Below are 18,381 nucleotides of genomic sequence, written 5' to 3' on the forward strand. Positions count from 1 at the left end.
CACTCCAGGCCAGAACACTAGGCCTCAAAAACCTTTCCCATGTGCTTTCCTTAAAGAAAAGCAAACCCATGGCACCGCTCCCTGCAGCGCCCGAGCTCAGCTGTCTGCTCAGCTCCTCTGTTCCCGTGTTCTGCTGCAAACTCACAACGGGCTTGTGACAATTCCAAGGCACCTCCAAACCCACCAGCTGTCCCGAACACCCCGGCCAAAGGGGCATCAGATGAGAAACAGAGGGACACAGACCCAGCTCTTCACCCCTTGCACAGGGTCACAAGGCACTGGCTATTTCTCTCTCAAGTCTTTACAAGCACAACACCCTGTTAAATGGTGAACCCCATTCCAGAGGCTTCCCCAGCACAAAAGGAGCACCCAAAGCAAGCTGCTCAACAGCATGGTCATACTTGACTAAAACCACGTATTTTTAGAAAGGTTAACGACCAGTGGCTCATGACATGGAGGGCGGATTGAAATTGAAGCCATGCATATTTACAATTATCAGAAATCCACTCCCTAGAATGCCAATAACAAAAGCCAGAAACACTAAGAAGGGTGGTTTGGTTTGTTTTGTTAAGTAGCAAATCAGTTGCACAAAAAGAACGAAAAAGGTAAGAGAACAACCAAAGCAGCATTTTCCAAATACTAAGCTACTTGTCAAGCAGCTGCCAGCCACCCCCACTGCCCGCAGCTTCATTTAAACACAAGACAGCAGCTGTGGCCGCTGCAAACGCTGCTGTGAGCTGTGCCACACACCCACCCCTTCCACGGGCACCAAAGTGCTGGGGAGGGTGAAGCTGGATGTGAGCAGCTCCCTGCAGGTACCTTCCTAACGATACAAACTGCAGGGCACAGTGTTACATAAGGGATGCTAAGCCAGACACCCACAAGGAGCCTCCTCAAGCATCGCTGCCTTCAGGTCTGCAAAAACACACTCATAAATAAAAGCAAATTGTGCCTGACAGCTCAAGCGCACCCTTGACAACAGGACAGTTCCCACATAAACCCCAATCTACGTGCAGAAGCACTCAAGCACTCCCCAACACGGCCGGTCAGCAGCCGTCGCTTGCACCGAGTGTTTCAGAAGTACTGACAGCAGAAAACAGCTCAAGTCCCAAAACACAGGCACTGTCACAGCACTGCCCTGCACCACCTACAAGAATTGTTTCTGGTACCAGGGGAGGGAGGCTGAGCCAGACACCAGCTCCGCCACCCCCGCCTCCCGCTCTCCCAAAGGCGCACGCGGTCACTCACCCTTCTCCACGTGGCCTTCGGGCTCCTCAGCAGAGCTCCCAGGGAGCGCCGAGCACATCGCGCCGGGAGGAGACGCCGGAGCTCTCTGCAGAGCTGCGCTCACCGCGCTGGCCCGGGAGACGCCACCAAACCTGCCGGCACCGGGAACACACCGCACGAGAGCGGCAGCCACCAGCTCTGGCCACAGGGCTCCCCTCTCATCCGCAGACGTGGGCCAGGCAATACAGGGCAAGAATGACATTCTTTGCTTTGGAAAGGCTGAAAAATTAAGTTTAAAGCCACTAATTTGACGCTGGCTGTCATTTCCGAATTGGGACTGCAGCACAGAAGTGCTTTGTGCCCAGTTACTCGCTCCTTTGCTCACACAGGAGGAAAACCATGTACACACACACAGGTGCACTCGCTCTCTAGCACTGTTACTCACGAGCTTCTCAAGAAACAGCTGTGGCATGAAGCGACTGCTGCTGGTTTCTGCTTCCTCTTGCTTTCCCATGGTGGGTAAGGAAGAGAGGGAAAGACAAAGTCTTTCTATACGTGTCATCCTGACAACAGGAACAGCAGAGAGAATCACTTGCCTTCTTCCAAGATCCACAGGTTTTTCCTTCTTTTCTATACTGACACACGGTAAAAAAACACAAAAGTTACAGCTATCTGCCACGCAAGCCCTGTTCTCACAGAATATCTAGCTTCAGCATACAAGATAAATAACCCAAAAACAATGTTAGAAAACACTTCTTTCTACCTCTTTATTTAAAGTTCCTACTACAGGAAAGAGCACACCAACCGAAGTGCCAGTCCAGAATTTTGTGCTCTCCTGAGCGTTTGTGATCTGAAGATGCTCGGCACAGCAGCCGCTGCTGCGAGACTCAAACAGCAAACATCCTGCACCAACTCTGTCAGTTTTACTCTGGTTACTGATGTATCAATGCACGAGATTATAATGAGCTTCTCTGGGGATGACACAGCAATAGCAACGTCAGTGGGAACCCACCAAATTATTCTAGTAATGACATTGAAATTGTCTGAAAGTGTATCAGCAGCAACCTGCGAAGAGCCCCTGCAGACTGGCTCTAGGTTTCCCTACCCATTTTGAAATATCACAGCCTCAACACATCATCTTCTCAGCCTCATATCAAAGCTGGACTGAACTCCGAGCCAGAGGAGACAGATTTGCATTGACAACAGCAGAAACTGAGTTTACTCCAAGTTAACTGCCCTACAAAATCACCCCAAGTCACAGACATCGTCCCAGTGATTGACTCACCTTGGCAAAAATATCCTCTTGGAACACCTACACTCAACCACCGCTTTCAGTACAGTTCACAATTAAAAACTAGTGCAGTTCAAGCCATTAAATATGTTTAAATCTGCTGCACTAATTCACACAACCAGAGCCTGCCAGGGCCTTCAGTTTACATAGACCCACACCTCACATATACGGAATTAGCAAGAGCTTTCAGAAAGCTGAAGGCAATAGTTCAGTTGCAAATACTTTGTCCAGACACACCTGCTTAGTAACTTATGCTTAGAATCCCTCTTACTTCAACCTTGAATTTGTTTAGGAAGGAGCTAGTCTAAATTATATTTCTCATTACACTAAGTGGATATACTAAGGTTTAGAAAGAACATTTTAGCTTTTAGTCAAGAACCCTGGTCCTGTAACAGACACTTTATAAAATCAGGGAGTTAAAGAGGAAAGAGCAGCCCCAAGAAATGCACCTGTGGATACACTTTTCCTCCTCTGCCTAAAAGAGGATCCTTGCTCTCCACGTCCTCTCTGCATTCTTCAGTCTACCACGGAATTCCAGCACCGCCAGAGACACTCCAGGCGCCCCAGGACACCGCTGCATCTCAAAGGCAGAAGCTTCAAAAGGTTTAAAGCAACATCATGCATTAACATTTCAACTTTACCCAAAACTGATTAAATACTTAACTTATACAGTGTTAAGTGCTGCATAGAAACCCCTGAAGTCATCCTTAACAGATTAATCATTTGGTATATGAATAGCATATTACTTGTGAAGTCTTTGTCTATTTCCTTAAGAGCAGAATTCTCAGATGGAACAGAGAAAGGTTGCTATATGACAAGTGGATTTAGCTTGTCAGTTAAAAACAAAGGACAAAAATAAGAAACCAAACCCAAGCCACACACCACACCACTACCCCTCTGCAAACACCACATGCATGAAGTCATCGCTACTTGTTACTAAACAGTAGAGTTTGTGTTCATGCCATCAGCACAAGTACGAGGAGCCAAAGGAAAAGCATCCAAGCTTCGACAGGAAAATCCCGTCAGGCAAGAACAAGGCGTTCTGCCAGGCTCTGACACTGGGAAGACTCTTGTGAGAAGTAAAGATTCGGTCCTGAGCGCCCACGTGCTTTACGGGTTTCTCCTGTGGGTAGAACAAAGCTGTGTTTAAGCAGTCTCTGCAGTCCCCGTTACCCATCGCAGCCGGACACACATGCGGCAGGGGCTCCCACGCGCTGCCGGTCTCTGCTACACGGCCACAGCACGGACAAAGAGAGCGACCAAAGCGAGATCACAGTTTCTTTTTATTTTAAGATGTCACTATTAACACACATTAGTCAAGCTACCCTAAGTAATCCCCTAGACACCTAGGGAATCTAAAATCCTCTACAATATTATTACCTCAAGAGACCACCATTAAAAGCTTTGATTTTTAGTGTTTATGTATAAAAGTCTAACAAGACTGACATTCTGCTTTCTTCCCGTCAGACTAATGTGCGCTTTAGTGACAATACCCATTTACAAATCAATAATACATCATACATCATCCCCAGTTTTACCTCTGGAAAGTGCTAAATGGAGTCAACCGTCTATTTACAATTTCAAATCCTAATGTATTTACAATAGAAACCAAAAGTATTTAAAACCATTAAATATAGTGTTTAATTCTGCTATATTAGTTTACATGAACACAGCTTACCTCTGGCATCATATTTCCAATGCTAATATTTCTGCCAGTAATTTAAGATTTTTTTTTTTAAAATTGCTTTTCCTGGAGGGAAAAAAATAAAAGCTTAAAAACCAACCCAAGACCTCCAGGCATTTCAAAGCCCTGAGGAACTACCCACCCTACACAGTCTTCAGGTAGAAGTACTGCAGTGTTCAAGAGAGACTTCCAAACTCCAGGCAAGCCTTTAAAACCTAATGCATATGTAACACATTACGAGCTAGCAATCCGTTGAACAGGTTTACTGGAGTCACTGCCACCATTCAGGTTTTACTAATCCGTAGTCAAGAAGGAAACTGCCGTGTTGCCTTTTCTCCCTCCATTACATTCCCTCCACCCACAGAAAGTGTTTTGTGCACCATGGTCCAGAAGAGCTAAGTGGGCATCGTCTTGTCTTCTTTGCTGAAAGGCTGAACTGAGCCAGGCTTTACCCAGGACAGGCCAGACACGTGTGTGCTTTTGCAGTGCTGATCTTCTGGCTTCTTCTAGGTAGAAGAAAGTTGAAGTCACGATTATTGGATATCTCAAACCCTCCTCAGTCCCTCCCCATCCATTTTGCCTTTGGCAAATACAAGCACAAAAGAGGCTATCATAGCTTATTCTCCTCAAAGAGAAACAGCAAAACGGCTCTTGATTTGATCTCTGTGAACCTGTGTGGCATCAGCAGAACTACTCTGATGTTACAGGAGAGGTTTAGTGACTTAGTTCATGCACTGCTGCCCCACCATAACAATTTAAAGATACTCTTTCAACAGTGTCTTTTGCTTGAAGGCCATGGCCCAGCACCCCTGCAAGTCTCTTTGCCAATTTTTTTGGTTCTAGAGAAAGCAGCATCAATCCAAACGGAAACCTTTCTGTCATTAACCTGATATTGTAAGTGCAGCACAGACCTTGTGATGCTGGGTGTGCTGAGGAGCACTGCACCCCACTGACGGCTCCTCAGAGTAAGTTAACAAGGCAAAGAAGCAACCGATACCTTTGCTATCCCATGGAGTATAGCAAAGCGTGGTCCTTCCCTTCCCTAAGCACTTATCACAGTTAAATGCTTAAACAGGAACTCTTCATACCCAAGACAACAAATGTTTGAGACTGACTATTGCAATTTTGAAGACAGAAAAACAGCTTCAGGGTGAGGAAGAGAGGTGCAACTTCAAGCATCTGCAGAGTAGTTCAAGAAGATTAGTAAATTAGATACCTACGCTAGCAGGTCAAAGGAACAGAGCAGCTCGCAGGTTTTTTGCATACCAGGAACTAGCCCTGCCTCCACTCTGCCACAGGCTCATCAGATCACCCGCAGGCCAACTACATCAAACCTGGAATGATGCACCACGGTCTAGAAAGGGATAATTACATGAGTAGACTCTTGTCATACGATGGGAGGCCTTTTGCCTGACAAAATAAACTAAGTCAGCAAGAAAACTGAACACGCACTTCTTCTGTCCCTCCTCCTGTTTTGTGTAAAAGGTGGCACTGCGCGGCAGAATTGCCATAACACACCAGCGAACAGCAAACCAGAGGGATCAGTTCAGCTCTGGGCTGGTGGAACAGCACCTGCCTATCGCATGGTGCACACAGAACATCATCCAGCAGAAGACACGGGCTGGGCAGGGAACTGCGGCATCACCTGGTACAGCTCTAGAACAGCCTCGCTGTTCGCCAGGGCCCAGGAATTACACAGGTAATAAACAAGGATCCAGAGCCACACAAGAAGGGAAAGGCAGGAGACAAGATTAGGGAGCTTCCTTTTACAAGGATGGAAAAGAACATTCTCAGCTACAATGGCACCTGGGAACAAATCTCGAAAGGCACAGAAGTCTGCCCATTCCTGCTATCAACAAACTACTCCAGCAACTAAATTACCACACGTGCAACAGTCACTGAAGATGCCAGTTCTCACTTAAGAAGTTAACGTGCATCTCCAAAGAAAAAGGGCAAAAGAAAAGTCATCACTGGCATTAGGTTTGCTATCACCTTCTGAGACATCATATCCATTCCATTTCAAGCACCTCAACCTGTCTTTCATTTAAAGGATAAGAAAAAAGGAGTTGGAAAATGGAGAAGGGGAGGGAAAAAAGTCAAAAGTATTTCTTAAGTTCTTATAAGAACATCAGCAAGTCAGAATCTGATCAAAATATTTTCCTGTGTGTTCTAAGGCTGGAGAAAGGCCACCTCACCTCAAGCCCTGCTGTGACTCTGGCAGTTGGGAACATTGCTACACTGAGCTCACAGGCAGCGTATTATATTAAGAACACCAGAAAAATCTCATTCCTGCCAGAAGACATGCAAGAACATGATGTAAAGCTTGCAATGAGGAAGACTGAAGTTCGGACTGACCATTTTTTTTATCAACTACAAAAAAAAACAGCAAACCACAGCACAGCTCTAGTGCAAGGAGCCCAAGTCAATAAGACATTCAGAGCGCATTTCCTTGCCATTCCACCAAAGACACCAGCCACCATTTCAGAACCTGAGGCACTGCCAGTGGATGGACCTGTCATGCCACTCAGCGCAGACTCAGAAGTGCTGTGTGCTGGCTCTTGTCAAGTGTGAAGAAACAATTCAAACAAACAAACCAACCAGCCCCAAAAACCAAAAAAGCCAAAGACACCCATTCCCCTGTCACAAAACCAAAGGTGTTGTTCATGTGAAAGCTACCTGAACCAACACACTCTTGCTATATCAGTAAGAGTGTTTTGTGACAGAAGTCACTCCAAGAACCCTTCCATTAACGGTAGCATTACAGATGTGCACAAGGTACTCAACTCTGTGCTGCATCAGAAAGTTTGGAATAGAAAGAAAGCCCTGAAGCTTTGATTCAGTAATGAAAGGTCTCAAAACAGAAGAGAACAAATTTGGGGACTGTCAGGTTATGCAGAAGTAGTCAAGATCATGACAAGCAAACAGGCAGCTCGCAAATCTCTCCTTCTTTCCCTTCCACTCCTAAACAAAAGAAAAAAATCTGCCATGCTGCCAACAATTGTACTAACAAAGCTTTGTAGCTGGCTAAATGATTAATTGCTTAACACACTGGAGTGAGAACAGTGACATAAGCGCTTAGTTAGGAGAGCAAAACAGCTTCAGCACGCCCACTGATCCAAAAGAGGGCTGGAATAAGGTCTGTCCGGTACATGTTCATCACAAGGAGACAGAGAACCTTCTCTCCCTTATCAGGCAATAAACCCTCGCTACAGGTGAGAATCTGGACTTTGCACGTACCTTCTGAGTCAACATCTTCTCTCTAGCTTCATCATGTATAGCTGGATTCCATGGGGAAAAACTATGGAGAAAGTATAGTTCTCTCTTACTTTGGCTTTTTACAAACTACATCATAAACAGTGCAGAAAGCAGCAATTTTCCTTGGTTTAGTTTACTGAATTTCAAGTAAACTACAAGTCTGAGTTTTCAGTGTTAAAACATACAGTTAAGAACTAAATCCATTAATCCACTGCCATGGATCTTTTCAACAAGAAATATTTAGGCTTTAATTTTCACTTGCCATGAAAACTGGCAATTCAGCAGGTGCTAAATGAAGCTCTACTCATACTCACTACTGAGCTGACTGCTCCAGCCCCTATGAAGTCAAGCTTAAAGTTATTACAAAAGCATGACCCAAGTGACAATCACGCAAACTGAGTTCAGGAAAGCCCAAAAGCAATATTTACTCCATGGGTCTCTACTTGAGGGAGGGTGTTTTGGGACAATTTGTTTCTTTGTTTTGGGGTTGGTTTGTTTGTGGTTTTGCTGAGTTTCTTTTAAGTCTTGGTTGCTTAGTGAAAAAACAGTAAACACACAAGTCTGATTATATTCAAGATTCACTCAAAACTGAACAGAAGGAAATGAGGGTAGGAATATTCAGAATACCCAAAGTGTTGCTATGAATCTAAGAAAAAACAGGTCAGTCAACTTGGCAGGGCAAGCCTTCAAATCAACAACTATAAAAAAACTTGTTCTTGAAACGTTACAACACGGTGAATTTGCTCGTGGTACTTACATGATTGCATAGGGATCCTCTATTTTGGGCTGATCAAATAAATGACTGCTGCATAGTTTGACACTGTCTACCACTTTACTTTTGAACAGCTGAATATCTTTTTCATACCTGCAGGAGAGAAGTAACGTTAAGTAATTGCAAGGAGGCAAAGATTTGCTCTAGAGCCACCTGGCAATGCCTCAACTTTAGTTCCTAGTGCAACCTGCTCTAGAGGCAGAGACCATGAACTGATAAATAATTCCACAAACCTCTTGCTTCTGCAGGTCTATGGAAAAACAAACCTCTTATGAGACCATGTCTGTATGCAGGAAAGATACTCACAGCACTGCAGCCTCAGGGTTCAGAGGACTCGTCGTATCAATCTTGTAGAAGACTCTGCGAGCATACATTAATACTTGCCATATGTGATTATGGTTTCGCCTAAAAAGAACAAAACACAATGAAGGAAGGAACAAACTTCTTTCAGATTACACATAAATAAACATATTTAACATAAACTAACCTCCATTTTGCAAATGCTCTTTTCACATCCAGTTCACCAGATACAGGATCTACTAGCGGGTGGAAGACAGGCAGATCAAAAACCAAGCGCTGCATTAGAAAAAATGAATTAGTTATAACAGCTTTAATCCTAATGTTAAATCCAGTGGGTGAAGGTCAACTACGTGTTGCTTCCAAGTACTAATTAATTGTTACAGTATTAAAAGAAAGCATCCTGAAGTGACTTACACTGGCTGTGAAAACGTAACCCAACACTCACGTCACATGCAGGGTCCTGTCCTCTCTCAAGTACTTATTACCAAATCACGAAACTAATCCAGCCAACTGCACAAGCTCTAGTGTCTACACAGGTAATAATACCGGATAAGATACAATTAAAGGAGTTTTTCTTGTTTAGCTATTTGTGACTGGAAGCTTTTCACACACTGGAGCTACAGCCAATACTTTTTTCACCCTACACTGTGCAGCAACACCGCAGTGCCTTTAGTTCTGTACAGCCACATTCCTCTGGTGTTCGTGCTTTTTTCCAAAGAAAACTTAAGTTACAACAGGAAGGTTTTAAAGCCCTATGCTAGCAAAAAAATGCTGGCTGTATGAGAAGTACTAAGTCCAATTTTTGAGAGAAACTGCTTTGTACCAGTTCTGTCCTTTGAAAGATAATAGCTTTACACAAAGCCTGACACCAAGCAGACAGCTTCGTGACCTAACAACTCATTCCCAGCTGCAGCAGTTACATACACCTGTCCCCCAGTCTTCCTCCTCAACAAATGTGGCCAAGGCAGCCAGCTGCTCTGCTCAGGACAGTCACATTGCCACCATTTTTAAAACATTTTTGAGGGATAAAATAACTTGGATATTTTTTCCTAAATATAAAATGAGAGAAAAAAGGTGGAAGGTAACACCATAGTGTCTCCCTCTCCCTTTGTTTCACCAACTTTCTTCTCAAGTTCTTTTAGTTCTTTGTTTCAATTTAATTTAGAAGAGAGGCAAGAAACCCTGCAGTACTTCAGCAAGCACAGCACAGGTGCCTGGAGTTTATGCTCCATTATATCACTCCTCAGAACTGAGATACTTCTTTAAGCATTTAAACATTAACTTCCTTGCCAAGGAAGTAGCAGATCAATAGGTGAGGTAAAGACCTTGTTGATTACTTAATACTCTAATGCATCTAACCCATGAAATTCACTGTATGCCAGCCTCAGTAATCAGAGTAACATCATTATCCACAGGTATTAGGAAATACGTACAAGACATCACAAATGAGCCCAGCCAACTGAACAAAACTAGCTCAAGGAAATGAGAAGCTAATCAGTATATTAGTGTTAACGAAATGTCATACTTAGTACATCAGAAAACAAGACACACACAACTACTTACCGGGCAGTCTCCATCGGGGTAATTGTCAGGAATATTGACAGTAAATTTAAACACACCGTCCTGGTAGAGCCCATGTCTTATGAATATTACACCAAACCACACTGCAAGTGAGAAATTTTGCTTGAGTGAAAGAATTTAAATAGATCTATATATATAAAAAATTAAAAGTTACGTTTAAACTTACTTAATGCTGATTGGTAAGATGGCTGCACATAGACGCCTGGCAATTTCTGCTTTACAACCAAGGTACTGCAAACAGAATCGGTATTTAGGACAGCTCCACAAGTACATTAAAGCAGAAATAAATTCTTCCCCCAGTAAATGCATTTAATGCACGTCAGTACTGAAATGTCCACTTTTCAACTTGCCATCAATTGTAGTTAATCCGTTTTAGATAAGACTATGCTGCATGTCAAACAGAAGTTGCACTGGCAGCTGACAAAACAAACATAACAAAATAAGAAGCAGCAGCAGGGTGTACTAAAGACCTGAATCGAGTGATCAGAGGCATCTCATTAACAACATGGACCAAGTCGTTTTCCCAAATTTGCACTTATTTGCTGTCTTTCTTGTGATGATCTTCAGTCCCCAATAAGCAGAGCATTACAAAAAGAGTTTCTCCCTCTCCCTTTGCCTTTTAGGAAACTCCACTTGACAATCAACAGCACTATAGGGGCAAAATGTGCCATTTTTACTATTTTTCAAATCAATGAATGCAAGAAGTTGCTAGTAAGTTTAACCAGCTGTAGTTGTATGGTAGGCAAATTCTACTGAACACTAAATGATAAACCAAATTATTCACTTCATAGGTTTTCCAGTTACTTGGCATATAGGCCCATTAAATAAAACTCCTCATGCTTGCACAAAAACCAATAATATTAAAGCAAAATATTAACACAATTCTCTGCTTATGATCTCCAAAGTTTTCATTATTTCCCTAATAATGGTTTGTTAAGCTAGAGGAGTTTACATTGTGATACCAATACATTTTTGCATGCTGCAGAAGAAAAAGACCTTTCTTGAATTAAGGAGTCGGGGTCAGTTCCCCGAAAAAAAGAGAGATTAATGTTTTGAGAGTTCTCACTTTCAATTAAATGGTTAAATGCAAGGAATGAAGCTCAATGTTGCATAAGGACTCCAGGGATTCCATTCCAAAAGGCACGACATACTTGAGAATCCAGAATGTCTGTTACAGAGGAAGTCCCTTCAGCTTTGTAGCACAGAATAGTTTATGTAACTTGATAGAACTAGAAAGTTGTACAGACAAGTAGAGATTTGTGTGCTCCCGCAGCAGCCTACAAACCACTAGATTGGATCAAACACAACAGATCCAAAATAAGCTATTTAAATCACACTAACTCCTCCCTAAGTTTCACATTCAGCATCACTGAAAGACAGGAAAGAATGGAGTCTCTTAATAACCGTTTAATCAGTCATATCAGGTGGTGTTCAAGTGTTCCATGCAACAACTGAAGGAAGCTCCCACATCCTAACTCCATCAGACAGCACCCTACATTCATAATCACCTCGCCCCTTGACAGCTGCTTGCTTCTGTTTTAATACTTGTTCCAAAAACTGAGTAGTTCTGACCAAAAAGCTACTAGGATTGCTAAACCTAAGAGGCATTTACCTGACAACTTAGAAATGTAATAACTCGGATAACTGCATCTAAACACACCCTTTAAAATCTAATCTCATTTTCCTCTCCCCTGCTACCTCAAGAGATTGAGACTGCTGCTTCAGAAAACAAACTTTGTGAAACTTCAGTTTTACTGCCTTATTCAAAGACTAAGGCAGAGACACCACGGAAGAACTAGATCCCTGCATGTTTTTTTTCCCACTGAAGCATAAGCCCAGCAACCCAAAAAGGACAAAAAATAAAGTGAAAACCTACAATTCTGCAAGGAGGGAATACTCCAAGTAAAAAGGCCCATAAGAAGCATGTGTTCCATTTGTGGACTGGGACGAGGTGGCAGGTGAAGCAGGCTTGGTTATTGGCACAGCATTCTTTGGAATAGAAGGCAACTGTTTCTTTGTAGAGGCTCGTAGAGGACTGGTTCGCAGCTCTCCACTCAAAGTTTTCTCTTCAGCTTCAGGTCTCTGTTAGATTAAAAGAGAACCATGAGATTACAGGCCATAGGCATTTAGTATCTGAACATATTTTAACACAGATTTAAACCCAGCCTTGCTAATTACAAGTTTGGCCAATGAAGCATATCCTGGGTTTGGTGTTCTATTGCTTGGCAGCAGGGAGGTGGGGGTGGTGTCTCCTTAGGTTCTGTTTTTAAATAGACTTTGATTCAATCAAACCTAGCCTACATGTACAGAAGTCATCAATGCTGGATAGGAAATCTGCAGATTAGGACAAATGCTTAAGGAGGCTTATGTTTATTTAGAAACTAGAACCAGACAGTGTAGAACATCAGCTTAGAAGTCAATCTATTTCTAGCACACAGCACATTCAAGATAAATCACTTCCACTGACAGGCATCCTCACACTCTAGACTTCAAAGAGTCTTTAAAAGTAGTTTAGTAAAGCTAAGATGAATTAAGAACTTTCCACAGAACTTCCTGGCTGTGCTTAAGACACCAACATCTCACTTGGAGCTGATCATGTAGCCCATTCCCACTGTGAGAGAATCACTGTTTGACAGCAATATCAAGCCCCGTTTAAACAGTTTTGCTATATCAACCTTTTATGCCTATGCTGTCTTTTATTGAAAAAAAGAAAAAACAAAACCAACCCTTTCTACTTAATTGGTCACTGCTACACTGCTAGAGAACACTGCACTATTTACAGACCCCGAAATGAGCCTATAGATTGCCAAGAGAAACCTGCAGGCTATAGACCTGATTTAGGCTAGTCGCAGTGACTGAAGGCATGAATTAGATTACAGTGTTTTGAAGCGCTTGAGACTCAGACTAGTAACAACACCTATGTCACAAGCATCAACAACACGGTTATATAATTTGCCCAAGCACTGAACACCCAAGAAGTGATTAACCCTTGAACTACTGTGCTTTCATCATCGCTGCCATCTAAAGCAGCAATAGCATTATGGAGGCGCAGTTTGGTCAATACTCACTGCACATGCAATATCTGGTTAAGCTCTCTATAAGCCAGTAAGCAAATGTCCTAAGAAACAAGTGTTTCAACCATTTGAACAAGTTTGTTTCATTTTCCCTACTTAAAGATGCTTCAGAAAAGAAAAGTCAACCAATTCTGGGGCAGACTCCATCCACGGGCACATTCCAGGTAATACAACTCGCTTACACTTTTCTTGAAGATGATCACGATCCTTGGGATAAAACACACGCTCCGACTGTATTCACAGGTTGTCTGACGGGCTTTTCCAGAAGCGCCACCACCCTCGGTGCACGTTAGCACCTTACGGCACCCACTCATTCAACACTCACCTTGCGCACAGAACCTGTAGACATGCTCCAGAAAGGGTTCATAACGTGTATTCCAAATAAAGGACTGCAGCTTCTCAGTGTCTTCAGAGTGTCCTCAGGCCTCTCCGGTTTATATCCTAAAAATACACAGAATGAACGCGCATTCTAACAGATAAACAGGACTCTATAAATAAATAGGATTCTAATTCTGCGGCCAGCTTTGCATTTCTGTAACTTCAGAAGAAAACTTCTTGTAGTTAAGACTAACAATAGTTAAAATTGCAAAAGCTCTATTATATATTAGACTCCAGGACAATAATATAGCTGTCTACGAAATAAGTTTTGCATGTGAATCCCTGCCTTCTTTCTGCTGGAAAGACACTCTAGGTTCTGCATTCCATTTTGTGTCTTGCCAACTGGAAAAAAAACAAACCAAACCAAAAAAAATCCATTGGCTCAGCACAGTCAAGAAAGATCCTCTATAGGTGTAAATATGAAGAAGTTATGACTGCACCACTTCAGCCCAGCCGCGCACAGTGCCGGTGGCTCTTCTCGCGTGGCGAAGCGCTGCCCCTCGCACACGCTGCTCACTCTGCGCGTCTCTGGAGTGCTCCAGTTAGAAAAAACCTCCGGCATTCCTGGTGAAAGAGATGATCCTCCCATTGAGCCTGCACCAGGCACGTGTCACTCTGGTTTCATCCACACTGGAACACCACCAGGAACTGACAAAGCCACAGAACACTATAGTTTTGCCATAGCTTATTTAATGGTTTCATTATGACTCCAAGGCTTAGTGCTCTTTTGATCAGCAGTTCAGTAATAAGGACTTTAGCAGCATTTAGAGTTTCAGTGTGTCATCTACTGTCTATGTCCTTGGTTTTCTCTGCTCTTTTTTTTTTTTTTTTGAAGTATTGCTATTGTTTGTACAAGAACCATCCATCGCACCTCTTGTCTGGCACAGTCTATTTCCTCTACTCTCTTTTTTTTCCTAGTTCTCCTAGTTTCCCTCCCACTCCTCAATTTCTGGCTACATTAACTGAGTTTTCAGGCAATTCACTTTACTCAGTTTCTTTAACAGGCAATAGTTCAACACTGACTGAGGCAATTCATGGGATGCGAAACAGAGAGAATGGCAGAGGACTCTATTGGGTTCACCACTAAGATTTTCTACAGTAAGCAAGGCACCACCCGTTCATCCATTGCTTCAGTTAGTTTATAGAGAAAATAGTTATGTTATGATCAGAAATTTTCCTAAAAGGAAAATAAATGCCAATTTTGTTAAAAGAAAAAAAAAAAAGACAATTTATTCCAAGGAAGTCTAGCAATGGTAAGTTTTTAAAAGAAACATTGATATCAAAGCACAGGTATCCTAGACTATAAAGCAGCCAAGCATTCGAAAAATCTAAGCATTATTCAGAAAAGTGATGAAAACTAAATAATTTGCTCACCCCAAAACAATCTCAAGCATTCCAATATGCATTATTCCTCCAGATATTTTTCCTCTTCAGCAGCCAGAGAGTTTCACATCATTCTGAGCTACCGAAAACAGAGTCAAAGCCCCAGAGCTACTGCGCTGGGGCATGTCCTGCGATGGCAGGGAGGGGTTTTCACTTTTCCCCTCTCCTGTCCATGAAACTCAGCCAGAATAAGCAAGGCAGCAAGATGCTTGGCTAAGAAGGTACAAGACGCTTCCTCGGGAAACTCTGGTGTAATCAGAGGAACTGACGCACAGAGAGCACCTGTGTGCCATGGCTTTGACAAGAGAGAAAAGCACTGGAAGCTGAGGTACGACGGGTCTAGACACAATGAGCTGCAATCTGAAGTAATCATGGGGTTGGGGTGGGATGTTTTTTTTTCTTCATGTGTTTGGTTTGGGCTGGTGTTTTTTTGAGACTAGGTAATGTAAATTGCGTTATTCCAGAGACAGAAATACAGGAGTTGAGCAGGAAAAAGAATGAGGTGTGTATGTAAAAAACAGCCTAACCTGCTTCCAGTGAAACAGGGAACTGATCCAGAAGTTCGATAACTGGCGCAGTGAGTTCACTCACTGACTCCACCTTTCAGAAAGCAGCTATGCTTCTCAGTACCCTCCCAGCTTTTTGAAAAGCTTTTAATTATATAGATGCCTACTTACAAGCTATTAAGAACAGTTTACATCTCCAAATAAAACATTATTTTAGCTCTAGTTGTACTACAGAGATCCTGCTGCTTGGAGATCTTCTATCCAGTTGCCTGCCAGTAATAAGCAATACATAGTATTGGCCTCAACTTGTTGTCAAACTGTCTCCAGTCTCATTCAGCTGTTAAAATACTGTTTATGATAGAAAACTAACAACCTCAGAGTACCAGCTTCCCAGAGGAGAGTCATTTAAAAAGCCTTCAAAGGTGTTTTAGAGTTTATTTCAAATCACGTTCACTCCTCTTAGCTATGCTACATGAGAATAGAAAATGATTTCTGTACAGGAAATGTATCTGCAACTGCTGACACTCTCTAGTGCCTTCACCTCACAATCTACCATCCCACATTAATCACAAGAATGATTTAAAAAAAAAGTAACAGCACATTTAAGCGAGACTGTTTATCCTGCTACTCACTAGGCAGAAGGTCTGCAGCAAACAAGGAGAGCCAAGCCCTGATATCATTAAATGGACTTTCTGGGCAGTTTAGTCACTCAGTTTTACATGGGCTACAGCATCTGCGACAAGTTACCTACCGCTACAGCAGCTACGAGCTGTGGCTACTGAAGCCATCAGCTTCCCGAAAGAATTCAATACACCCTCTTCATTTTATGAAAATGAAATAAATACACTCAAAATCATCACCCTGTCTCCTTTCGCAGGTCATCATTCACAGTGCTGCACTTACCAACAGGCTTAATAGTGTGCCGCTCAGTAATACATTCTACTGATTTCTGCTATTTCAAGAATAGAAAGTAACAGCGACTGTCCTAAGTGGAGAGCAGTCTGAGCAAGCATGAACTCATGTGGTACTTCATCATTGCTAGAAAGTACTTCAAAAAACATGTTATCACTAACATAAACCAAAGTTTTAAGTACTTTGCTCTTGCACCTTTGCATTCTCTACTCTAGCTATTCTCATTACAGATTACTTCTATTATTTATACCTACTGTCATATCAGATGTCATAAGGCTGTCAGGCATTGCAACAGGCTGCCCAGGGCAGTGGCAGAGTCACCATCCCTGGAGGGGTTTAAAAGGCTTTTAGACAAGGTTCTAAGGGACATGGATTAGTGCTAGAGTTAGGATGGGTTATGGTTGGACTTGATGACCCTGAGGGTCTCTTCCAACCAAAATGATTCCATGATTCTATAATTTTTCCCCTGTCTTCATTAGTCATTAAATACAACACCAAACCAATTTGACAAAAACTTCATCCGTCTGGAACAGAGTGCTTTTCTAAATGTTTTCTGGAAACATAAAGGATTCAAGAAGAAGAAAAAAAAAATCTAGACAAACATATATAAAAGTATATATATGTTTATATGCATTTTATTCCCTACCTAGAAGTAAAAAGGACCACTCCTGCACCTGAGAATGAACAAAGCTCAGAAGGCAGGGCACTAGGGAAGCACGTTACATGCTACACGTTTGTCCAGCAGCTGTGTCTGTCAGTTTCCACCAGAACACATTCCCCCTCAGCACACCTGCTCCTGAGCTCTTCAGGGCCTCCCCAGCCCACACCTGAACCTCCTGGACAAGGCAGCGCTGAGCACAACACTGACCCGCCGAGCCTGTTCGCCGGCTCCTCCTCCACGGGAGGCTCGCACCTCCCGCCTGTAACACACTTCTGCGGGAAACCATAATCTATGCCCAGAAAACGAGTTTATAGAAGAGTGAACAGTTTAAAAGCCACCAGGGGGAGTGACCCGCCCAGGTGCACAGGACGGCTGGGCTCAGACGGGACCGACAGCTGGAGAAAAACAAATAGTTCTGCAGAGGCCCGAGGGGGCGAACCCGCTCTGGCCAGGCCGGCGCTGCGCCCGCCAGGCCCGACCCCTCGCAGGGCGCGGAGGGAGGGAGCCCCGCGGGACCGGAGCCGCCCCGGGCCCCGAGCGGCCGCCCTGAGCCTGGCGCTCGACCCCGCCTGTGGCCGGGCTGGGGCCAGCTCCTCATGGGGACAACGGGTGGGCGCCGCCCGGCCCCCTCCGGCGACAGGTGTCGGCCCCTCGGGTGCGCCGCCCGGAACACCCGCCACCCTCCCGCCCCACCGGGGACTGTCTCCCCGCCACCCCGCCGGCCTCCCGCCCGCGCAGGCCGGGCCGGGCCCCGCGGTGCCGCCGCGCTCCGGTGCTCGCTCACCCGCTCCCCGCTCCCGCCGCTCCGCCCGGCGCGGCCCAGGCCCCGCCGCTCCCCGCTAGCCCCGCCGCTGCCCCATTGACAGCCCGCCCCTCGGCAGCGCACATCCGGACCCAGCCTTCCCTTCGGCCAATCGCCGCTCGGTTCTTCCGGGAAGGCTCGGCAGGGCGGGGCGGTGGCCACAAAGCCAGCCAATCACAGCCGCCTTGATACAGAACGCCGATTCCTCTCCAGGCAGGGGGCGGGGCGGGCGGCAGGGGAGGGATCCGCCCTGGGAACGGGATTGGCGCGAGTGCCTGTCCGTCTGGGGGCGGGCGGACCAATGGGCAGGGGTGACGCACTTGTCACTCTCCCAGCAGGAAGAAGGCGCTGGAGCTGGAGTTCAGATAAGTGAACCTCTCTCATTGGCCGGCATGGGGAGCGGGGAGGCGTGCGATTGGGGGCTGGGAGAGGGGGCGGGAATTAGGGCCGTCACTTATAGGGAACACGTATTTTACCTTATTCAAGTTCAAAATAAACATCAGGTTCGCCACTATGGCTGAGCAGGTGTACGTGGATACACACAGTATTAAGTTA

The 18,381-nt window shown here is 44.4% G+C and overlaps 1 protein-coding gene across 4 annotated transcripts; it reads right to left on the reverse strand.

Annotated features, from left to right (window-relative positions):
- Nucleotides 1–3,782: 3,782 nt before the first annotated feature.
- AKTIP (AKT interacting protein) lies at nucleotides 3,783–17,874 on the reverse strand. 4 transcript variants are annotated; one of them, XM_082062715.1, is made up of 10 exons: nucleotides 17,809–17,874; nucleotides 13,510–13,625; nucleotides 11,987–12,192; nucleotides 10,277–10,341; nucleotides 10,093–10,193; nucleotides 8,717–8,805; nucleotides 8,536–8,634; nucleotides 8,215–8,322; nucleotides 7,440–7,500; nucleotides 3,783–4,705 (listed from the first exon to the last, which is right to left on the reverse strand). In XM_082062715.1, the coding sequence occupies exons 2-10, from the start codon at nucleotides 13,549–13,551 to the stop codon at nucleotides 4,598–4,600; spliced, it is 879 nt and encodes a 292-aa protein (XP_081918841.1). In that variant the 5' UTR covers nucleotides 13,552–13,625; nucleotides 17,809–17,874; the 3' UTR covers nucleotides 3,783–4,597. The 4 variants fall into 4 exon arrangements, with proteins under 4 accessions (XP_081918841.1, XP_081918838.1, XP_081918839.1 ...); XM_082062712.1 differs by having other exon boundaries at nucleotides 3,783–4,708; XM_082062713.1 differs by lacking the exon at nucleotides 17,809–17,874 and adding an exon at nucleotides 16,618–16,697 and having other exon boundaries at nucleotides 3,783–4,708.
- Nucleotides 17,875–18,381: the final 507 nt, after the last annotated feature.

This window comes from Streptopelia decaocto (genome assembly GCF_964273445.1).
Source record: "Streptopelia decaocto genome assembly, chromosome: 11".
NCBI lineage: Eukaryota > Metazoa > Chordata > Aves > Columbiformes > Columbidae > Streptopelia > Streptopelia decaocto.

Coding starts and splice junctions, on each gene's coding strand:
- AKTIP (XM_082062712.1), bottom strand. CDS start 13,551: ATGAACCCTTTCTGGAGCATGTCTACAGGTTCTGTGCGCAAG. Junction 8,806..10,092: donor ACCCCGATGGAGACTGCCCG/GTAAGTAGTTGT, acceptor TTTCTAATGCAG/CGCTTGGTTTTTGATCTGCC. Junction 7,501..8,214: donor GAGGATCCCTATGCAATCAT/GTAAGTACCACG, acceptor CTTTCTCCATAG/TTTTTCCCCATGGAATCCAG.